At 46.5% G+C, this 22120-nt stretch overlaps 1 protein-coding gene across 2 annotated transcripts in view; it reads left to right on the top strand.

Moving 5' to 3' along the window:
- The first annotated feature begins 19495 nt into the window (after window positions 1–19495).
- HSD17B8 (hydroxysteroid 17-beta dehydrogenase 8) overlaps window positions 19496–22120 on the top strand; it is a 76619-nt gene continuing 73994 nt past the window's right edge. Inside the window, exon 1 of one of the 2 annotated variants that reach the window (XM_085620335.1) lies at window positions 19496–19698. In XM_085620335.1, coding sequence (XP_085476461.1) covers window positions 19653–19698 — 46 coding nt within the window. In that variant the 5' untranslated portion in view covers window positions 19496–19652. Of the gene's footprint in view, window positions 19712–22120 lie in introns of both variants that reach the window. The other variant, XM_085620373.1, reaches the window with a different exon arrangement.

The following is a 22120-nucleotide window of genomic DNA, read 5'->3' on the forward strand; positions in this document are numbered from 1 at the left end:
TGTGGCATCTGACTTTGTGGTATCTGACTTAATGGTATTTTGGGAACGCGCGCCTTTGGCCAAACGTGTTCTATTGGGGCAAATCTGGACCAGTTTGTGGTGTGACTGCCTATCTGTCTGATCGATCATGGTTCTTCCTGTCTTCGGGCTAAGTGTAACCCCACCTGTGACCTATCAATCAGTGGGCTTGTGTTTGGGTTGCAGGGCCAGTCTGACCACGTATCTCTGACTCGGGGTTGATGGGGAGGTCATCTCTGGTGAATTTGACAGCAATTATCCAAGTTTGTTATCACGTGTACATATAACACGCCGGTTATTGATATCATATTTACCGACATTTTTATTATGCATACATATGTCATAGCGTACATCAACATCACTTTGACTGATATTGTCATTGCTATGCGTCCAGAGATTATGGCCTACATTGACATCGCATTCCCTGACATGAACACGCTGTTGCCTAATATGTAACATTATTAATGGTGTCATATTAAGTAAGGTAGGCCTACTTGTGAGGTTGGTAGGCGCCCAACTCCTCACCGCGTACGGTGATGGACATCTTGCTTTATAATTAAAAGAAATTAGAATTCACCAAAAAAACAAAGTTTAAATTGACATTATAGTTAGGAATTGTAAAAATATCGAACTTTACTTAATAAAAAAAGCTCAGCAATGATTTGGGAGGAAACAAACCAGATGTTAAAGTGACGTTATAGTTCAACTAACAAACTACTAAAATTCACTATTTATAGGTATCTCAATTAACTATAATTTGTCTAATTGTATTCATATTAATACACAGCAATCTTTTTAGTCTGTGAAAACTAAAGCTGTTAATAGTATAGGTTTATGTGCATTTAACCTACATATACACCCACAACTGTCTCCATGGCTTTGGTGTGCTGAATTCAATTTTATTACTAACCAACAACCTAGTGCATATGCCGTGGTAACACAGCCAGACTTTTGTGTTCAGATAATTAGAAAATGTAAGTTCCCTGTAAAAAAACAGAACTTGCATTCCAAATTGTTTAACATTTTTTTCTTTTACCCATTTAGATTAATTCTTTATATTGAAATATGTTAATTGTTTGTGGTGCTGAGTGTCTAACTTTCCAATAATTATGTCCTTTTAGACTGTCGTTAGAAGATAATGAGGTTCTGGATGAAGAAAGGATCTAAAACAACGTGTTGTGTATTTCAAGACTTTTAATTTGTACTTTTTTCTCCTTCATGTCTGTAGCCTTACTTACGTTTCGTTTTGTAGCCAACACGTGTCTCACTACATCTATTGCCTGCAAAGCGGGGGCTTTTTCAAGCCTTTTTAAAGCCTTTTTTCAGCGATCATTATGTTATCAATCCTTAATGCGACATCTCGAGATGAAACAAAGTGACTTGTAACCACTATAAAACTAAGTTGTTTTGGACCCTTACTTCATCAAGAACCTCATTATCTTCTGACAACGACTGTCTGAAAAAGTACCAAATAATTGGAAATTTAGACACTCAGCACCACAAGTATCTATCTATATATGAGGAGGAGTTGGCACAGCCCTTAAGGAGTGTCGCAATAGTTTTGCATGACAGAGATAAATCAGGCTTTTAAGGTTGTGTAAAGAGAGGGTTGGACCTACAACCTATAAACAACAGTATGTATTAATTGTGTTTGTTTGTTGTATCACATGTAACATGTATTCTTGCAGCTTCCTGAAATAAATTTCTGACCCAAGAAATGGTGGTTGATGAACATACAAACTGGATCATTGCCCCTTGAGGTTTTGTTGTGAGAGGCAAGGCCTGGAGTCTTACATCTGCTCTTAAACTTGTAGGCTGGTAAACTCGTTTGCTGGTTATTATATGGTGTGGTTGTGTGACTTCACTGTGTAATACATTTACCAACCTCTTTAGGACCAGTATGGCTGTATGTTTTGTTTGTTAACTATTTAGCTCAACCCTGGGTAGCTGTGTGTATCTGAACAGTGAGGCCTCCTCAAAGGAATAAGTGTAAAGCATTTAAACAGTACCAAAACAATTGAAAAAGAAATGCACAAGACACTTAAGAAATCTGACATCGGTTTATAAAAAATAGACTATATTTATATATAATTTTAGACACCAAAATGACAAAGATCCACTAGGGGGTTCCAGTCATACAGCATTTACACGTAAAAGTAAATATGCATGTTTTACTTACCTGCAAACAAGCATTGGCAAATCCAACTAATTTGACAGTTACGTTTTCAAGAAAAAAGGTAAATATCAATGCGGATGCTCATAGTTATTTTAGGCCACCAACTCTGGCAGGGAACCAGTCAGGGGAACCAGCAAGATCCTCAGAAACAATTACTATTGAAGGAAGAAGCTGTCTTGAGTTAGTTCCAGGTACCTTTATCTCCTTGCCATAGGCTCCTAAGGAAGGTGGTCCTAATGCAAGGTATACAGGATGCTGAAGTTGCTCAAGGATGATGTGGATGCGATGCAGTCGACGGGGATCTTTCTGAAGCTACTCCTCATACCACAGTCTTTATGAAGCGATCACTGGCCACAGGTGTTGACGTCCCTCAAAGTCCTCTCGGTCCTGGTAGTGGTCCAGTTGCCAATGGGCTACCAGTCACCTGTAATTGCGGTCACAGTGGAATCATTCCTTGGACGATAACTTGTTTTCTGGGCGGCCAAGCTGCACTTTGATGACACTCCCGGGTTTGGCAGACTCAGTGGCAACTTTGAGCGTCGGTTCCTGGTCCCTGGTGCTGCACAGAGCTGAGCAGCGGCAATTAGAAGATCTGTGCTACCAACTGGCCCCAGCAGTCTTCCTCAGTTGTTGTGGCCCTATGCTGTGAATAGGTCAGCCAACTAACATTCAGAGTTCCTTGCTTCTGTTTGCCTGAGTTGAATGCATCAAGGCGTTGAACGTTGTTAAATCTATTCCAAGAGCTTACCAGAAACTACACGTGTTCAGAGAAGAAAGGAATATTGCCTGAGAGTGCATTGTTTGAACCACGCTTAGTGAAAGGCTCATCGTCCTTGCTATCTGGATTGTTTAATGCTCGCTATTACCCAGAGGGATGTTTGTGTGTCGTTTGGAGCACCACAAATAATAGGCAGCAGTGGAACTGCAGAATTCAGGGCCAGCGAAGGAAGTCAAACTTAGGCTTGATTTTATGTGCCAAACAAACTATAAATGTAAAGACGTAAGGCAACTCAAAATCCAATCAAGAACTGACAATAGTTCATAATAAACTGAAGGAACAAGACATAAGGAGGTACACAATATATTTTAATGCAGTAGTACAATAAATGTGAAATATAAATAAATCCACAAACTTACACCAGTCATATCAACATTCACTAAATCATTCTGTTAACTAAAGACACAAATATGTGTTCGAGGCATATGAGCTGCAGATCACACACTAAGGATAAGATCGCCATCTGGTGTTGGGCTCGGATGATTGCAGGTTGTTGTTGCCTTCGGAAGAAGTCTTTGGTCACGAGATTGGTGACTCCTCCCCTGGACAACAGTGCGCATGGGCATCCACTCCATCCTCAGATTGTTTTTTTTCCGCCATTGGGTTCGGATGAACTTTTTTCCGCTCCAGCAGAAAACTTATAGCAATCACTACAACTCTCATAATTTCAAAACTCGACGTCGAAAACCATATCGGACCGACTCCGGACGCGGCTGATGGAAAGGACACCTTTTAAAAAATGCCCCCCATGTGGAGCAAAGTTCCCTCATAGCGATCACCACGAGGTCTGTAATTTGTGCCTTTCACCAGACCACAACGAATCCAGCTGTCCAGCCTGCGCCGCATTCCGTTCGAAGAAAACCATCCGGGACCGAAGAGCTCGACGCTATATCATGGCCAAGCCGGTTCCGGAACCAGAAGACATCTTTGCACAGGATGTCCCTGACGATGACTCCGAAGATCTCCAGATCGTGTCCGAGGCCGACGATTCAGATCCGGGGCAGCCTGTGAGTACCAGCCCCCCTACCCCAACACCACCCAAAAAGACATTGGTCAAGACTCTGCCAGCTGGGCCCAGTCGCGATCCAAAAACATCTTCTGAAGCCCCGCCCTCGGGCCCGGCTCCGAAGAAAAGTAAACCTGCAGGTGGCTCGGGCACGAGCAAACCTCATGTCATTGTGCCTATAATACCTTCGGCACCGAAGCAGGCTTCGAGACCGAAATCTCCATCGGGCCCGAAACGTCACTCGGTACCGACATCTCCACCGGCACCGAAACGTTCTTCGGCGCCGAGGTACCCACCGACACCAAAAGGCTCGTCGGCACCGAAAGGCTCATCGGCACCGAAAGGTTCTTCGGCACAGAAAAATCCACCGGAACCGAAAAGTTCTTCGGGACCCAAAACATCTTCGGTGCCAAAACAAGTCCATAAAGAACCAAAAAAGTTGGCGCCAAAGCCGCCTTCGGACAATGAGGAACTCTTTCCGCCTGATCCTAAGCAAAAACGGATTTACATAAATCCGAAAACTGGACATGTTGCAGCGGTGCCCTACAAGAAAAGGAAGCTGGACTCAACGCCTCCTCCAGCACCTCCGAAGAAGAAGGACTGTGCCACTTCACCCATACGTCCTCCCTCTCCTACATTACCTCCTATTCCATCCCCCCAACCCCCACCGCCTTCACCTCTACCATCTCCTTCTCACACACCACCTCCACAGGATGATTATGATTTTGGGGGAGGGGGAGACACAGATTTCTTTACTTATCCCACTGATCCTACTGATCCCTTTACACTCCCGGACACAGCACCAGTAGATGACTGGGCTTACCCTATGCCTGATGTGTCTGACCCTGCTCCATACCCCTCAAAACCCTCCCCTCCTGATGACCATTTAGGGTTCGGTCAGCTTATTAACAGAGCAGCATCGTTTCATGGTGTCACCATGCACACCGACACTCCTGAGGAGGATTTTCTACTCGACACTTTTGAGCAGTCCCAGAAAACAGTCCACATTCTACCCATGATTATGGGAGTGATAAAGCATGCCACTGAGGTTTTTAAAGACCCTGTCAGGGCCAGGGTTCTCAACCCCAGAATATAAAAAAAATACAGACCGGCGCCACAAGATCCTGCGTACATCAAGGCGCAACTTCCCCTAGACTCACTAGTCGTCTCAAATGCCAGAAAACGGGCCAACTCCCAAACAACTGGAGACACGCCACCCCCAGACAAAGAGTCTAAACTCCTGGAGGCTTCGGGCAAAAGGGTTGCCGCTCAAGCGGCTAACTACTGGCGTATCGCAAATACACAAGCCCTATTGGCTCGTTATGATAGAGCCCATTATGATCAACTAGAGGATCTCTTGCAACACCTGCCTGAACCTTTCAAAACACAGGCCACTGACCTCATACAAGAGGGCAAACTAATAGCCAATGCCTCCATTAAATGTGCATTAGACGCAGCGGACACCGCCTCTAGGGCAGTCAACACAAGCGTATTGCTTAGACGCCACGCATGGCTGCGCATCTACGGCTTCAAGCCGGAAGTACAAACCTCCATTCTTGCTCAACCCTTTAATCAGGAGCAACTATTCGGCCCTGCAGTAGACACTGCCCTAGAAAAAATGAAGAAAGATAATGAGACTGCCAAATCTATGGGAGCATTGCAGTCTACTCAACCCAGAGGCTCCTTTCGTCGCTCCTTTTATAGAGGAGCTTCCAAAAATGTGGGAACGGACAACTCTTCCACCTTCAAAGCATCAGGTCAAACATCCCCTAACAGAGGATATTTTAGAGGAGGGTATTGGGGAAACAATAATAAAGGCCGAGTACGGGGCAACAACAACACCCGCACCTCCACAGCCACCAAACGGGGACTTGCCACCACTCCCCCCAGACCATTCCACTCCGGTCGGGGGCAGGCTTCAACAGTTCCTACCTGTCTGGAATACCATCACTACGGACAGGTGGGTAAGACAAATTATCCAATCTGGCTACTGCCTCGAACTCATAAACCCGCCCCCAAACATACCACCCAGGCACCGTCCCATGACGTCTCACCACCTCATGCTCCTCAAACAAGAAATACAGTCTTTGCTTCAGAAAAACGCAATAGAACCTGTTCCACTACAACATCAGGGCACAGGAGTATATTCCCTATACTTCCTCATTCCCAAGAAGGACAAAACCTTAAGACCCATACTGGACCTCAGACTACTAAACCAGTACATACAATCGGATCATTTCCACATGATCACTCTCCAACAGGTCCTTCCATTACTTCAACAAGGAGACTTCCTTGCCACATTAGACCTCAAGGACGCATATTTTCACATCCCTATGCATCCCGCTCACAGGAAGTATCTACGATTCGTGGTAGACGGTCAGCACTATCAGTTTACAGTTCTCCCATTCGGAGTAACAACCGCACCCAGGGTGTTCACCAAATGCTTGGCAGTTGTGGCAGCATATCTCAGGAGACAACAAATCCATGTCTTCCCCTATCTGGACAATTGGCTCATAAAAGCCAATACTCTAGACAAATGCGTTCACCACACCCACCGCACTATTCAAACCCTGCACAACTTGGGATTTACCATCAACTATCCCAAATCTCAACTACAACCCTCCCAAGTACAACAATACCTGGGAGCCACGATAGACACAGCCAAAGCCGTAGCTTATCCCAGCATAGCCAAAATACAAAGTCTGATCAAAACATTTCAAACACAACACTCTCTCCCCGCAAGAGTGTTCATGCAACTCTTAGGCATGATGGCGTCATGCATCTCCATAGTACCCTACGCACGCCTTCAAATGCGTCCCTTACAGGAATGTCTACCACAACAGTGGAATCAGGCCCACGGACAACTTACCGATCTGGTGTTGGTGGACAGCCGCTCACTTCGCTCACTAAAATGGTGGAACACCATCAACCTGTCCAAAGGGCGGCCGTTCTTGGAGCCCCTTCCACAAGTTGTGCTGACCACCGACGCATCTCTCACGGGGTGGGGAGCCCACCTCCTTCAACACACCACTCGGGGACGGTGGACCACTCAACAAAAACAGTTCCACATCAATCACCTAGAACTTCTAGCGGTGTTCCTAGCACTGAAATCCTTCCAAGTGCATCTACAAAATAAAACTGTCCTCATCCGCACGGACAACATGACCACAATGTATTACATACAGAAACAAGGAGGGACACATTCTCTACAACTGTCCCAACTGGCGCAACAAATTTGGAGATGGGCAATTCCCCGAAACATCTACCTGCTAGCAGAACACCTCCCAGCGGTTCAGAACCAGGTGGCCGACCTCTTAAGTCGCCACACACAGCAGATACACGAATGGGAACTACACCCCAAAGTCTTACTCCCATTCTTCCAAAAGTGGGGACAACCAGACATAGACCTGTTCGCCACACCAGAAAACGCAAAATGCCCAACCTTCGCCGCCAGGTTCCCACACCCACGGTCAAAGGGCAATGCAATATGGATGAACTGGTCAGGCAGATTTGCGTACGCTTTTCCGCCTCTCCCTCTCATTCCATTTGTGGTACGCAAACTGAAACAATAGTCGCTATCACTCATCCTAGTGGCTCCCACTTGGGCACGTCAACCCTGGTTCACCACACTTTTGGAACTATCGCTAGTTCCACATCAAAAACTGCATCTCTCCCCGGATCTCTTAATCCAGAACCATGGAGAAATCAGACACCCAGATCCTCAAACACTGAACTTGGCAATCTGGCTCCTGAAGTCTTAGAGTTCGGGTACCTCAACCTTCCTCCAGACTGTATGAATATCATTAAAGAAGCCAGGAGACCTACTAATAGGGCATGCTATGCTGCAAAATGGAAACGATTTGCCATTTACTGCGCTAACAATGACATACAACCACTGGATGCTTCCATCCAAAACATCATTTGCTATTTATTGCACTTGCAAAGATGCAATTTAGCGTATTCCTCTATACGTCTACATCTAGCGGCATTAGCAGCCTATTTGCAAAATGGAGGGTCTTAAAAGAATTATTCCTCCAAGGTTACCACCTTCCCCGGTGTGGAACCTTAATATTGTTCTAACAAGGCTCATGGGTCCACCATTTGAACCAATGCACAAATGCGAACTGCAGTTCCTAACATGGAAAGTGGCTTTCCTCATCGCAATCACATCCCTGCGAAGAGTAAGTGAAATACAAGCCTTAACTCTCGAAGAACCCTTCCTACAACTACATCGGAACAAAGTGGTTCTTAGGAGGAATCCAAAATTCCTCCCTAAAGTCATTTCCCCTTTCCATCTAAACCAGTCAGTGGAACTGCCAGTCTTCTTCCCTAATCCAGACTCAGTAGCCGAGAGGGCACTTCATACCTTAGATGTTAAAAGAGCCTTGCTGTATTACATCGACCGAACCAAACCTTTTCGGAAAACCAAGCAACTGTTTGTTGCTTTCGCTCCACCACACAAAGGCAACCCTATTTCCAAATCGGGTATCGCCAGTGTAACGCCCTGAACGTCTCAGGATCGTTTAACAGACACGATAATGAGAACGCAACCACTTGTGAAGGTTTAGTTATTTTAATGAAGGCAAAAATAATACAAGGAATAAACAAAGGTTCTAGTCACTGGAATCCTCCAGGCTAAGTACGTTACCAGCCCACAGCACGGATGGTCCTAACCGTCCTCTGCATATACGCCGATCCCGGCGTATGCCAACAGAGGGCAGAAATGAAATGGCCGACAATGCCAATCGGTAGGCTGTGAGGGGCACGAAGAGTGTTGGGGAGAATCGAGGAGTCAGGGAAACACCCAGCCGGGGTCTCTACCTGAAGGGAGCAGCCGCTCAACCTCTTCCTCAGACTGCACCGGGATGCGGAGTCACCTCCTGGTGATGCGTCACCGATACCCCAATCACAAGCAAAGAAGACTGAACCGAGAGCAGCCGCTCGATCGATCCCGTGGACTTCCGAGTCTGTAACGCGGCAAACACCTCCTGGTGTGCGTTACAGCTGGCAGTCCCTGTATCTCTGGTCGGGCTGGGAGTTACGACTCCAACCAGCAAAAGCGCCACTGCGCTTTGACTCAGCCGAGTCAAAAAGCGAAGCTCAATGGTTATCCGGTAGAGCTTCCGGGTCCTTCACAGGTGATGATGGGGCAAGACACGGCCCAGGGAGTAACGACTCGACCTACCTCCGTTCTTGCCTTACTGGAGCACCACTCCGGAACACTGCTCTTCACTAAGCAGGTACGTCGGTGTAAACACAATATCCGACAGCGTTGTACCTCCCGGTTCCTCCCTTTATAGGGCGTGTTTTCCTTGAGTTATGTAACAGCTCTCCTGTTTACATAAGGGCGTGTTTTCCTTGAGTTATGTAACAGCTCTCCTGTTTACATAAGGGCGTGTTTTCCTTGAGTTATGTAACAGCTCTCCTGTTTACATAACCTCTCAACCGCTAAGCATCCTGGGAGATGTAGTCCGTTTTCGCTGGTTACCGTTTTCCTCCCCTCGCATGACAGGAATTCTTGACAGTACATCCTCCCTCTCAGCGGCTCCCCACGGGTCCAGCGCTGGCAGGAAAACGCCGATGGAACAAGGAGACCAAGCGCGGAGCATGAACCCCTTCAGCCGGTTCCCATGACTGCTCCTCCGGGCCATAGCCTTTCCACGCAACCAGGTACCACAGCTTCCCCCTGCGCCATTTGGACGCCCGGATGCCCGACACTTCATACTCCACCTCCGACTCCACGCATACCGGCCTAGGTGTCCCAGACGGCTTGGAGGGTGCTGGTTTGAGCAATGATACATGAAAGACAGGGTGTATCCGCACTGACTGGGGCAAGCACACCTTCACGTTCACGGGACCCATACACTTGGTAATTCGATAGGGGCCCATGTACTTGGGATGGAACACACTGTTCTTTCGAAACCTCATGTTTCTTGTGGATATCCAGACGTAGTCTCCAGTGCGGTACAGTGGCCCGGGCCTTCTCTTCCTGTCTGCCGCAGCCTTGTATCTTCTCTTGGCCTCTATTAGGACAGCCCTTGAGCGCATCAACGTGTCTTTTATGTGTGCCACCCTGTCCGCTGTGGCGGGAATCCTGTCCTCTCTGAACGGATGTAGAAATGGCAAGAACCTGGGATGTTGGCCATAGTTGCTATAGAACGGAGATGACTGTGTGGAGCTGTGAGTGGCGTTGTTATAGGCTATCTCTGCAACCCATAGCAAGTCGACCCATTCTTCCCTGCCCTGGTCCACAAAACATCGCAGATACTGTTTGAGCGTTTGGTTCAGGCGCTCGGTTTGGCCGTCCGTTTGAGGGTGGTAGCTGGTGGACAGGGCGGTCTTAACATGCAGCGCAGTGCACCAAGTCTTCCAGAATTGCGCAGTAAACTGCGACCCCCGGTCCGACACGATCACCCCAGGTAATCCATGCAGTCGTACCACATTCTTTAGGAGTAGTGACGCCAATTCCCCGGCCGTAGGGACTCTCTTGCAGGGGATGAAGTGCCCCATTTTCGTCAAGTAATCCACCACCACCAGTATTGCCGTCATCCCCTGGTCTACCGGTAGGCCCACCACGAAGTCCAGTGATATGCTATCCCATGGTCTATCCGGGGTCGGAAGTGGATGTAAGAGCCCTTGGGTTCGGCCATGGTCGGCCTTCATGGTAGCACACGTAGGACACTCCTGTCCCCACCTCCTGACATCCACTCTCATGGTTGGCCACCAGAAATGCCGTCCCATGCTAGCCACCGTTTTTTCAAAGCCCAAATGACCTGCGCATGGAGAGTCATGGCACCAGATGAATGCTTGTTTCCTTAGCCTAGGCGTGGGTATCAATAGGCACCTGCCCTTCAGGGGTATCCCGTCCTTCAGCTGCCATTCTCTGTGACTGAGGAGCCACCTCCGCCATGCGAATGACCTGATCCCTCTCTTTAGTCCCCTCAGGAAAGTATCCGGTTGGATAACCACCAATACCATCCTCGGGGAAATGATGGAGCAAGACACGGCCCAGGGAGTAACGACTCGACCTACCTCCGTTCTTGCCTTACTGGAGCACCACTCCGGAACACTGCTCTTCACTAAGCAGGTACGTCGGTGTAAACACAATATCCGACAGCGTTGTACCTCCCGGTTCCTCCCTTTATAGGGCGTGTTTTCCTTGAGTTATGTAACAGCTCTCCTGTTTACATAAGGGCGTGTTTTCCTTGAGTTATGTAACAGCTCTCCTGTTTACATAAGGGCGTGTTTTCCTTGAGTTATGTAACAGCTCTCCTGTTTACATAAGGGCGTGTTTTCCTTGAGTTATGTAACAGCTCTCCTGTTTACATAACCTCTCAACCGCTAAGCATCCTGGGAGATGTAGTCCGTTTTCGCTGGTTACCGTTTTCCTCCCCTCGCATGACAGGAATTCTTGACAGCCAGATGCATAGTCAAATGTATCCAAATATGTTACCAAAAAGCTAAACGTACTCTTACCGTTCCCCCTAGGGTGCACTCAACGCGTAAAATAGGGGCCTCTATGGCATTCTTAGGGAACATCCCCTTAGAAGACATTTGCAAAGCAGCCACATGGTCTACTACACACACCTTCACTAAGCATTACTGTGTTGATGTGCAATCCAAACAACAAGCTTCAGTAGGCCAAGCTGTCCTAAAAACTCTATTCCAAACTGCTGCAACTGATACAGGTGACCACCGCTAGGGGAGACACTGCTATATAGTCTATCCTTAGTGTGTGATCTGCAGCTCATATGCCTCGAACGGAATATGCTACATACCAGTATGCATCTGTTCTTGGCATGTAGAGCTGCAGAGCCACACACGCCCACCCGCCTCCCCGGGACCTGTATCTGTTCCAGCATTGTCTTAATTAGACACTACACATGGACATACTTTCTCTTTACTTCTTACACACCATAATTTCCCATCATGGCGAAAAAACAATCTGAGGATGGAGTGGATGCCCATGCGCACTGTTGTCCAGGGGAGGAGTCACCAATCTCGTGACCAAAGACTTCTTCCGAAGACAACAACAACCTGCAATCATCCGAGCCCAACACCAGATGGCGATCTTATCCTTAGTGTACGGCTCTGCAGCTCTACATGCCAAGAACAGATGCATACTGGTAAGTAGCATATTCCATACATAACATACAAAATGACAATAAACAGAGAAAGTGATATATATGATTAATTTTACAATAGCTGATCAGTCTACTTTGTATGGTTATAAATAATTAAAAAGCTTGGTTCAACACAGCAACAATGGATAAATCGAAGAACCATTAATCTTGGTCAACAATCCGTGCTAGAAACCAGATGGTGTCTACGCGCGTTTCGGCACAAGGAGTGTCTTCATCAGGAAAAGCCACACAATAATATCTCTTGATACCTTCAAATACAAAAATGTATATGTACATATAGTTCCTTCAACTAGGTATAACTCATTAGAATAATGAAGTGGATATATTTTGTTGCTTCGCATCTGTGATCATTAATGTGCAATGTCCCAAATACCAGAGGCTCCATACTGACAAAAGTGTGATAAAATATTCCAAAAGTGCAGTAATAACACATTCTGTGACAGGCCATGCCATGCAGCAACAGAAAGAAACATACCAAAAATAAAGTTCCTGCATGCATGAAAATACATCCAGAACACCCAGGTTACATAAGTCTAAGTAACCAAGAAGAGATAAATACATAAATATCCAAAAATTGCAGGAGTCTCTGAGACACAATTCAGGGATTGAAGGACAAAATCCTCTGAGGTGCAATAAAGAAAAGGCAGGGTATGTTTAAATAGAAATTAGAGCATTAAAAAAACTAAATGATTCTAGGGCTCGCTTACTATCACATGAATTCTGGATAGAGACACTAAAAGTATATACCTCAAACCAACTGATGGAATAACTACATGTCCAAATTTCAGGTAGTGCAGTGAGTCGAATAATGCCATGCAACTGTATAGGACGACTCCTGAGTAACTTACACAGAGGGTCCAAATATACAAGAGAACCAAAAAAATAAAATAAAAACAAGACGTGTTGACCTTACTGCTGAATATGATAAAGGAAGAAAGACATACAAGGCACGAGCACACACTTACTAGATATTCAGCGATCGGTAAATCCGATGAAAAACAGTCCGCCCAATGAATTAAAGGAACATAATGAATCTGAAACAGAATAAACGCACAATGTTTTCTCCCAAAATATCTGCTTGAGTAGACCGGAAAAGAGTACTTAAATCGAATAACTTTCCGATGATATACTCTCTGCGTAACTTGCATGGTAGAGTCAGTAGCCGAACGCCATCTGAACTAAGGAGTACGCGGGGAAGTTAGACTTTAAAAAGTTGACAATTGCGGTCTTGTGACATGTCGCGTGCTCTGGTACTTGTTGGAGAACAATTTAGCAAATGCAGCGGCCACAGGAGAAAGGATAATGGCATGACGTACCCTTACCTATGTTACTACGGATGGAACTAAGATAAACAATGCTTTGTTGGAAACTGGATTATTGGTAGGGGCAACTGTAGGTCTGCCACTGTCAATAAGGCCACTAACACATGATAGACTCAGCATTGGTCTTAAAAAATTATTTCTGTGCTCAACCCTTGGTAGGTTGGCTGCAAGCAGGCAGGCAACTTCAAATACAGGTATGTAAAGCATTAAAAAACACCAATTCAGTAAATAATTAAGACACAACACAAGATAAAAAATCAAAAACCAATTTATAAAAACAAATATTTTTATCTTTTAAATGACACCAAAACGAAAACATCCACTGTAGGGAACCAGAGATATGAATTTTTAAACATTAGTCACTTTCTAGTGCTTAGAAACCAACAGTACCCCTTTTAGTCATTTTGTTTTCTCTGTCTGGGACACACCTTTAGCAATTGTTCTGGAGAATTTCTCACCAATGTTGTGCAGCTTTCTCCAGCAGGCTGGGTCCAGTTAGAACTCCTTCCTGAAGTTCTTGCGGGTCCCAAAGTATCCAACACACAATCCAAGGTTCTGGAATCTCCTTGAAAGTTTGAGACTTCAATTCCACAACCCACTTGAACAAAACCCTTACAATCCGCTGGTAGTACTCCAGGCTGGGGATTCTTTTTGGTGATGTCCAGGTGAGCTCTGTTAACCTTTAGCTTGCAGGGAGTCCACTCTTTAGTCCTTTCGAAGCAGGTTTAATCCACAGGACTGTAGTTTCAAATGGTGCAAAAAAAGGCGCAATCTCAGAGTCCTGGCCTTTGGAAATGCACATCAAAATGTTCAGTGCAGACGCTTCTGATTCTCTTAAGTTTCAAGCAGCAGATCTGAGAGAATCTGCCCCTCTCAGATACTTATTCCAAGTTCTCTGGGTCAAGCAGGAGGTCACTCCTGACCAATGGGAGCAGGGTAACTTCCCAAGGATATGATCATATCCTGTAGAGTGTGGCATTATTTTGTCCCAGAGTGCACCAAATGTTCCAAATTCATAATGACCGATTTTCCAGCAGGGTGGTAAGAGCTGGCTAAACACACCTCTAGGATGGCTACTTTCCATAGACTCTCCCCCTTGCTCATTCTTGCCTTAATCCTAGCTCTGGGTCAACAGAGCAGAGATGTAAATGACACTGAGGCCGTCCACTTCTCTTTGAAGACTATGGTTTACGACTCCCCCTGCTCTAGCATTCCTGTGTAGTAGCACACTGCCCTCCCAGCAGAGCTGGTTAACTCCAGGGGCTCTTGATCACCTCTTCAAGGCAGCCTGCTAATCCACTTAACTCTGACCAATCAGGACAGACCACTGGAAGGCTTAATTTGGACTTACAAACAAGAAAGTCTTATAACTTCAATATGATATGGTTGGATTCATCACTACCATTCTGGGAAGTCTTTGAATGGAAGTTCTATCATTCTCCTATCAGGAGTTATTAGTTAATACCTTCCTGCTATGTTAACCTATGTGGCATGGGATTTGCAATGGGAAAAATGACTTGGGCCATTTTTCCAGCACTAAGGCTTATAAAAACATGTTTTAAGTACTTTGCTTATATCTACAGCACCCCCACCCCATGGGACAACATGGGGAGACTTTAGGGGCTCTGAATCTGTAGAAATATTGCAGATCCTCCCTCCACAGTGCTCCTAGCATCAAACTCAAATTTGGGCAGCACTTTATCACAATGTGGGGAGTGGAAAGTGAAATTTCACTTACCCCAGTGCATATAAAACTCATTTTAAAAGGGTCCACCTAGTACATACCTGACCCCCCACCCCTGGGACACCTAGGGGAGACCCTGGGGGTTCCTAATATGCTAAAACATTGTAGGTTATTGTGAGAAAGTGGCTCTGTATATACTGTTTCTTAATAGGTACAGGGTGTACAGAGTCCACAGTCCCCCAGGGTTTGACAGAGGTTAAAGTTAGATATAACCTTACTCTCTAAAGTGGTAGGCAGTATCAGAGGACAGCGTAAAGCATTTGTTGTACACAGTCAGCAAATGGTCTCACACACTCAATAACTGAACTCTAGGCCAATGGTTTATATATAAAAAATATATGCTTGTTTTATTTTAGAACCAACACTTGGATTTAAAATATACTTTCTCAGAATGAGATGTTTCATATAAATACTTTTGCAATATGCAATTGACTTTAGTAAACAGTTACAAGTGGTTGCAATAGGCAACTCTATTTTAAACACAACAATGCATTGAGCTCAATGGAAATTCAAGTTATTTGCAACAGATTACTTTTTAGATTACTTTTGGAATTCCAGGACTGGATCCTAGATTCAGTCCTGGGTCAGTACTTAGAATCAAGTGATGAAAGTCGTCTTAATTACTGTAATGATTTGTAAACAATATTTAGCTATTTTAAAAGTTGACAGAAAATATTTCAAAGAAAACGGTCAATGATTCCCTATGGAAGAAAATTCAAGTTGCAGGTACAGTATGTTCTCGTTACTTTTGTAATCCAGTACTGGGTGCCTAGACTCAGTACTGGGACCTTTATCCAAAACAGGTAAGTAATTACGATTTCAGATATTATACGATTTATGAAGAATATTTAAAGATTGCAGAAATCGACAGAAGAAATTTCACAGAAAAACAGTCAATGATTTCCTATGGAAGAAAATTGGGTTACGGGTAAGTACAGTTGTAAGTATTTTTCAGAGTCAGTGCTGGGCACCAAGATCCAGCACTGGGAGCTCACCTAAGAGCAGGTGAGTAATTTCGTTTTCATTACTCGGCTGATTTTTGGTGAATATTTTAAGATTTGAAAAGTCCACACTTGGAAGAGATTTCAGGAAAAAGCCAGTCAATGTTACCCTATGAGGAAAATAGAGTTATTGGTTTAAGGGTAAGTACTCGACTGGCAGAGTTGAGGTTCTGGGCATAGACCCAGGGGTCCCCCAGGGTCAGGTAGGTACAGTTGGTTCACCCTCAGCGACTCTAGGGCGGCCGGGTGCAGAGAGAGTTAGGCCCAATGTTATCCTATGAGGGATAGGGGGCCTTGGTTGGTGGCTGCTGACTGGCCCACGTGGCTCTGGGAGCTGGGCTCCTGGTCACTTACTCAGGGCAAGTGGGGAAGTAGGTAGGTGTAGAGTTTTCACTGAAAGGGCCACTCGGACGGCTGGGGGCTTTTGAGCCTTCGGGCGCTCAATTGATTTCAATGGGAAATCTCCGGTTTAGAAAAAGACTGCAAGCTCGGGAACGAGGACTCTTCAGGTGCCACCACCACTTCGAGAGGTAAGTTGGGTAGTTGGAGGATAGGTAGGTACCCTGGGATTGGGCACAGGGGGCCGCGTGCAGGGGTGCCTTTTGGTGTCGGGAAATCTTACCCTCTGTTGATCGCGGTGGGGGGGCACCTTGTTCTGAGGCTGCAGGCTTCTTCAGGAGTGTCGAGGGGGGTCCTTGGGTGCCGGACTCGGGGTCACAGTCGCCATGGGGTCATCCTCGGGGTCTTTGTTCACTCCAGCACTGGCCAGGCTTGGCTGGTGCAGAGTGTGCTGGGTTCGCGGTTCCGGGCTGCTGCCAGGGATTAGAGGTAGGTTTTTAGTAGAGCCTCTACTTGTGGGAGTCCCAGGGGCTTAGAGCCAAAAGGTAGTCAGGTCCTCCGGGGTTGGTGAGGTTGCTGGCCACAAGAGATGCCGGGTTGGAGCAGGAGCAGGTTCGAGGATCGACAGGCCGGTAGGGCTGGGGCCAAAGCAGTTGGTGTCTTCCTCTTTTTAGCAGCTGCAGGGCAGGTCTTCTTTCTTATTGCTCTTCTTTGTAGTTTTGAATCTGGAATCTGGGGAAAGAAGGTTCAGGGTGCCCCTAAATACTAGATTTAGGGGCGTTACAGGTAGGTGAAGGGCAGGGACCAATGGGTCCCTGTCCTGGGGTGGGTACACCCCCTATCCTGCCTCTCTCCTGTGGGAGGGGGGCAGTAGCCTAGTCCTGATAGGGTAGGGCTCCCCATCTTCAAGATGGCGAGAGCCCGGAGATGTGCTTCACCTCGCCTCCCCTACTTGAGGTGTGGGGTTGGCAGGCTGGCACATCCCCTGTCCTTATTTGGGGTTTCCGGTCAAAGCTTCCCGCCAGACTGGGGGGTTGCAGTGGCCTGGGGAAGCTCACAGAGGCGGCATGCCTTTGAAGCTTCCCCCTGCCCATCCTGGGGGAGGAGATTTAGCACCTCGCCCAGGATGTGCATTGTTGCAGGCCCAGGAGAGCAGGGGCTCTCCTACCCAGGGGTCCAGCAACATGTCTGCTGGGTGGCAGCCTAGGCAGCCTCAGAGCAGACGTGGATTGTAGGTTAGGTTTAAGGGGCCACCTCTAAGATGCCCTCTGGGGTGCTGGGTAATGTGCTGAGAAGTTTGATACCAAACTTCTCAGTCTTTAGTTTTGCCACTGTGGTGCTGTGGATCTCGTGTTTGACGAGCTCCCAGCACCATGTACTCTTAAATGGCAGCACTGCACTTACAGTGCTCAGGAATGGACCTGGGCACTGTAGGGGCACAGGGCTCCTGCTCCTGTGCCCACACCATTGACATAAGGCACCCAGCTAGAGGGGTGGCTGATGTATGCCATGGCAGTGTAGGTGATGGGCATGGCACACAGGGATGTGTGTCATGTCGACTTTGTTTTTGTCTTGCACCCAAACACTCAGCCTGCAAAGGCAGTGTGTGTGTGTGTAAGGGTACAGGGCCTCTAAGGGTGGCACAAGGAGTGCTGCAGCCCTTAGAGGCCTTCCCTGGTCACAAGGCCCTGGGTACCTAGGGTACCATTTACCAGGGGCTGACATGTGGCCAGGGTTTGCCAATTTGGGTTTGGTTTGTTTTAGGGAAGGAACATAGGCCCTGGGCACCTGATTGGCAGGAGTCCAGGGCACACTCAGTCAAAGTACATTCAGCAATTCAGCAAAAAGTGGGGGCATACCATGCAAGAAAGATGGCACTTTCTCACAGTTATCCATTTGTAAGTGCACCAAACACTAGTCGAGTTTGGGCACAGTTTACTTTTTAGAAGCCGTCCTGCCACCCAGTGCTGCTTTTAAACTGACCTCAGGCTTCAGCAGTGCACACAAGCAAGTGCGGAAAAAGCTGCTGACCTCTAAACTACCATGCCCTATTATATACTAGGGACTGATAGGTAGTTTCAATCCCCCTGCCCTAATATGTTCTAGGCCATTACAAAAATGGGGAAACCCAATAATAGTCAAGGACCTGGGTAAGATTCGATACAAAAGACAGTGGTCCTAGACCTTCATTTTAAATCAATCAATAATTATGACTTAGTGCAAATATATTTACAACATAAATTATATTTACAACATAAAAGAGTGCAACAGACCATAATCTGGATCACCATATATTTTATTTAGATCAATTGGTGAAGACCAGACAATATTCAATACGATATCAATTGAAAAGGGTTGCTCCGGAGGGGACGTGCAGAAGAGAAGGGTGCTCAAGAGTGAAGTGATAAGGAAAGGTATTTCAAAAGAAATGCATAGAGAAGTTTACCATGTCAAAGCAAAAAGAGGCTCTTTTTGCTTTGACATGTTCAACTTTGGATTTAGACTGGTACTAATGCATTAATGCCAACAGGCTCGATTCAAGCGAGAGACTCCCTGTTTTTAAGCCCAAAAGGGCTTTATTTTGGGTGCCTTCCGCCTAAAATCTCATTTTTTTCAATGCAAGTCAAAGGGAAAAATCAATAGTCTCGATTTTTCCCCAAAAAAATCTCCCTCCTACAAGGTTCAAAATGTTGGCATGTATGTTCGAGTTGAAACATTAGTGCAAGGTGTAAAAAGAACAAGGTAATTAAATACCATCACAAAATACGCCACATTATGCTACATATTTTGCATTTTCTGGACCCTGGCGCATCATTTGGTCCTCTACTGCCGTATAATTTCAGAAGCCCTGTCTATAATAACTCTTCTCATTATCAACACTCCTGTATAATGCAGTGAAAAGGCGTCATCCCACTCTAAGATGGCCGTCGCCCCATGCTCGTTTTACTGTGGTGAACAGACTTGACCTTTGCAGACTTACCAGGGCGCCAAGATGGCCGCCTTTTGCGTGCCTCTCCTAGTTGTGAACGGGAATCGCCCCGGTCCATGATGGCCGCCGCTGACCTGTGTACACAAAATCTGAGTTTTAACTAAGTTTCAAACGTGCTGTTAGGAGCTCCGTAGGATGGCGTCGCCGCTGAGGCTCTCGTCTAGATTGGCCCTGGTTACGGGTGAGGAGAATGCGTTAGTATGTGCGAGGGGCACTCCTCTCGCTTCCGATGGCTATTTCTGTTCTTCATGTGACCAGTCTTTTTCAAGGGGGGCTCTCTCTCTCTCTCTTCCCCCCCCCCCCCGCACTAAAGCCATTCTGGGATGTCAGATCGTTGCATTCTGGGAAATGTAGTTTTGTTCTGATGGCATGACATGGGGGTACTAAGTAGCCCTGGGTGGGCTTGCTATCCCCTTTCGAAGGCTATTGTGTCATTCCCCGAGGGGTTATTCCACCTCTTCCTGAGGCCTTTCTATTATTTCCTGAAGTATGCTCAATCAGCTTCTAGGGTATGGCCTCTCACCTGGATGTATCACTTTGATATAACTTTTCTATTCATTTTATAGAGGGCTACTGGATCACTCCCTGAGGGATACTCTGTCACCTTCTGAGGACTATGGCATCACTTCCTGTTAAGGTCGCCACCTGACCGGTTTTCTACTGGCACCACCGGTATTTTGATGTTTTGGCTGGCACAAAAATATGCCAAATTACCTAAAGCCGGTATTTTAGGCGTTTATCTAATATAAATAGAAGGCACTTTAAAAGGTGCTCTAGAGCTGAGTTTCCGATCCCTGAATAATAATTAAAGTAAATAACGGTAGAAAAGTCATGTTACAAATGAATACATTTGATTTTGTTTATAAGCCTGTTTATTATCATGCCTGGGCCTTTGCAAACTCTTAAAACAGCAACAAATGGCCAGTATTTTTCGCTTGGAAAGGTGGCAAACCTACTCCCTTTATGATTTTCTAAAGGTTACACACATACCAACATTTGGAAATAGGAAAGAGAGAAATCTTGAAAACAGAATCGGGACAATTTATATTGAAGTTGAGACAATTTTAGGGGGGGGCAGCTAAAATAAAACAATTTTTGCCTCAAAAATTTAGTCACCCGCCGAAATTGGTGTGTTAGCATGTATGAGGGAGGATACCCTAGCTCTTCCCTCATTACACTATTGGCATAACTAGCTCCTCTGCTTATGTTTCAGAGAAACTCACCATTCCTGGTGGATCCCGGCACACTGTAGCCAGGACACTATCAGACTGCAGACTTAGAATTGTTAAAAAAATTAAAAACAAGACACAGCAGGCAAGGCCGGATTGGGAACCAATACCTGTTTTGGCAAATTTTGTTAGACCAGCCCTTATACTGCATGTTGCGAGTAAACCTGACTACTGCAAGGAATCTCTAGAGGGCTCTAACCCCAAATTTTTTTTTGAAAAAAGTTGCACATTTGATGCATTTTACAACACATTTATACATTTAAAACCTTGTCCAGTCATTGAGAGAATGGAGATTGGAGACATGACTGCATAGCTCGAATGAATGAATACATAGTTGGATGGGTGAGTGGGTGGAAGAATGAATTCACAAATGGGTGAGAATGAATCAAGAGTTTTAGTTATGTGGTACAAATGGTCTAAATGTACTGACCAGGGTGGCATGCTCCGTTTTTTATTTCTCGCCTAGCGATGCAGCGCATGCGCGTTGCTCGCCTTGGCGAGATCTATTGTCGGTTTCTTGGCCGAAGGGGGACAGGACATGTGCGCGCCCGGACAGGCGATGTGCTCGTGTACGGCTCCGTTGGCACGGACAACAGATGTGCACGCTCACTGTCTGGGCACGCGCCCAGACAGGCGATGTGCACGCTATGGGTTCCGGCGTTACAGCACAACGCGTGCATGGCGCGCTTTCACTTTCCCTCCTCTCCCCCCCGCCCCACCCTCTTCCATTGTGCTGCTCAGAGCCCGAAGCTCCGTGCCTCCTCGGACAGGAGACACACACAAACTTCTCGGGCAGTTACGGGCTTCTCCTGCACACTTTTTATTTATTTGTACTTTATTTTGGAGTACGGCGCCCGCTTTAGGGACACTTAGGTTTGGCAAACGTATAGATTTTCCCCTAATGTTAGTTACCTTGTGCCTTGTCCTTTCCCTTCTCCGTTGGCGGGACAAGCCGTGGCAGGGAGAAGTGTGAGCGCTCCCACGAACAAGTGGTCAAGTGTTTCCATGAGGCAGGCTTGCGGCATCGTCCAAGTTCCAGGGTGGGGGGGTGCGGGAGGGGGCGACGGAGGAACAAGGGCCTCTCCTGAGCGGCAGGTGAGGAGGGAAGAGCAGAGGGCATCCAGCCTGCCTATTGATACACAGGTTGAAGCACCTCCCCAATGTGGCAGCCTCCTCTTGCCATGTGCGGCTCAGCAAGCCCAGCAGTGTTTTCCGTGTCAAGGGGAACGTGGAGGGGCATGCGGCTGCCGGAAACAGGGCAGCTGAAGAATCTGACCTGGTGCGGAGTGCATGCGCTCCCCCGACCAGACGGCTCTCACTCTCTGTGACCTGCCTCCACGCTGGCGCTGCAGCCAGGTCAGGTCATTTGTTTGG

The sequence above is a fragment of the Triturus cristatus genome, chromosome 1_1, assembly GCF_964204655.1.
Source record: "Triturus cristatus chromosome 1_1, aTriCri1.1, whole genome shotgun sequence".
Taxonomy (NCBI): Eukaryota; Metazoa; Chordata; class Amphibia; order Caudata; family Salamandridae; genus Triturus; species Triturus cristatus.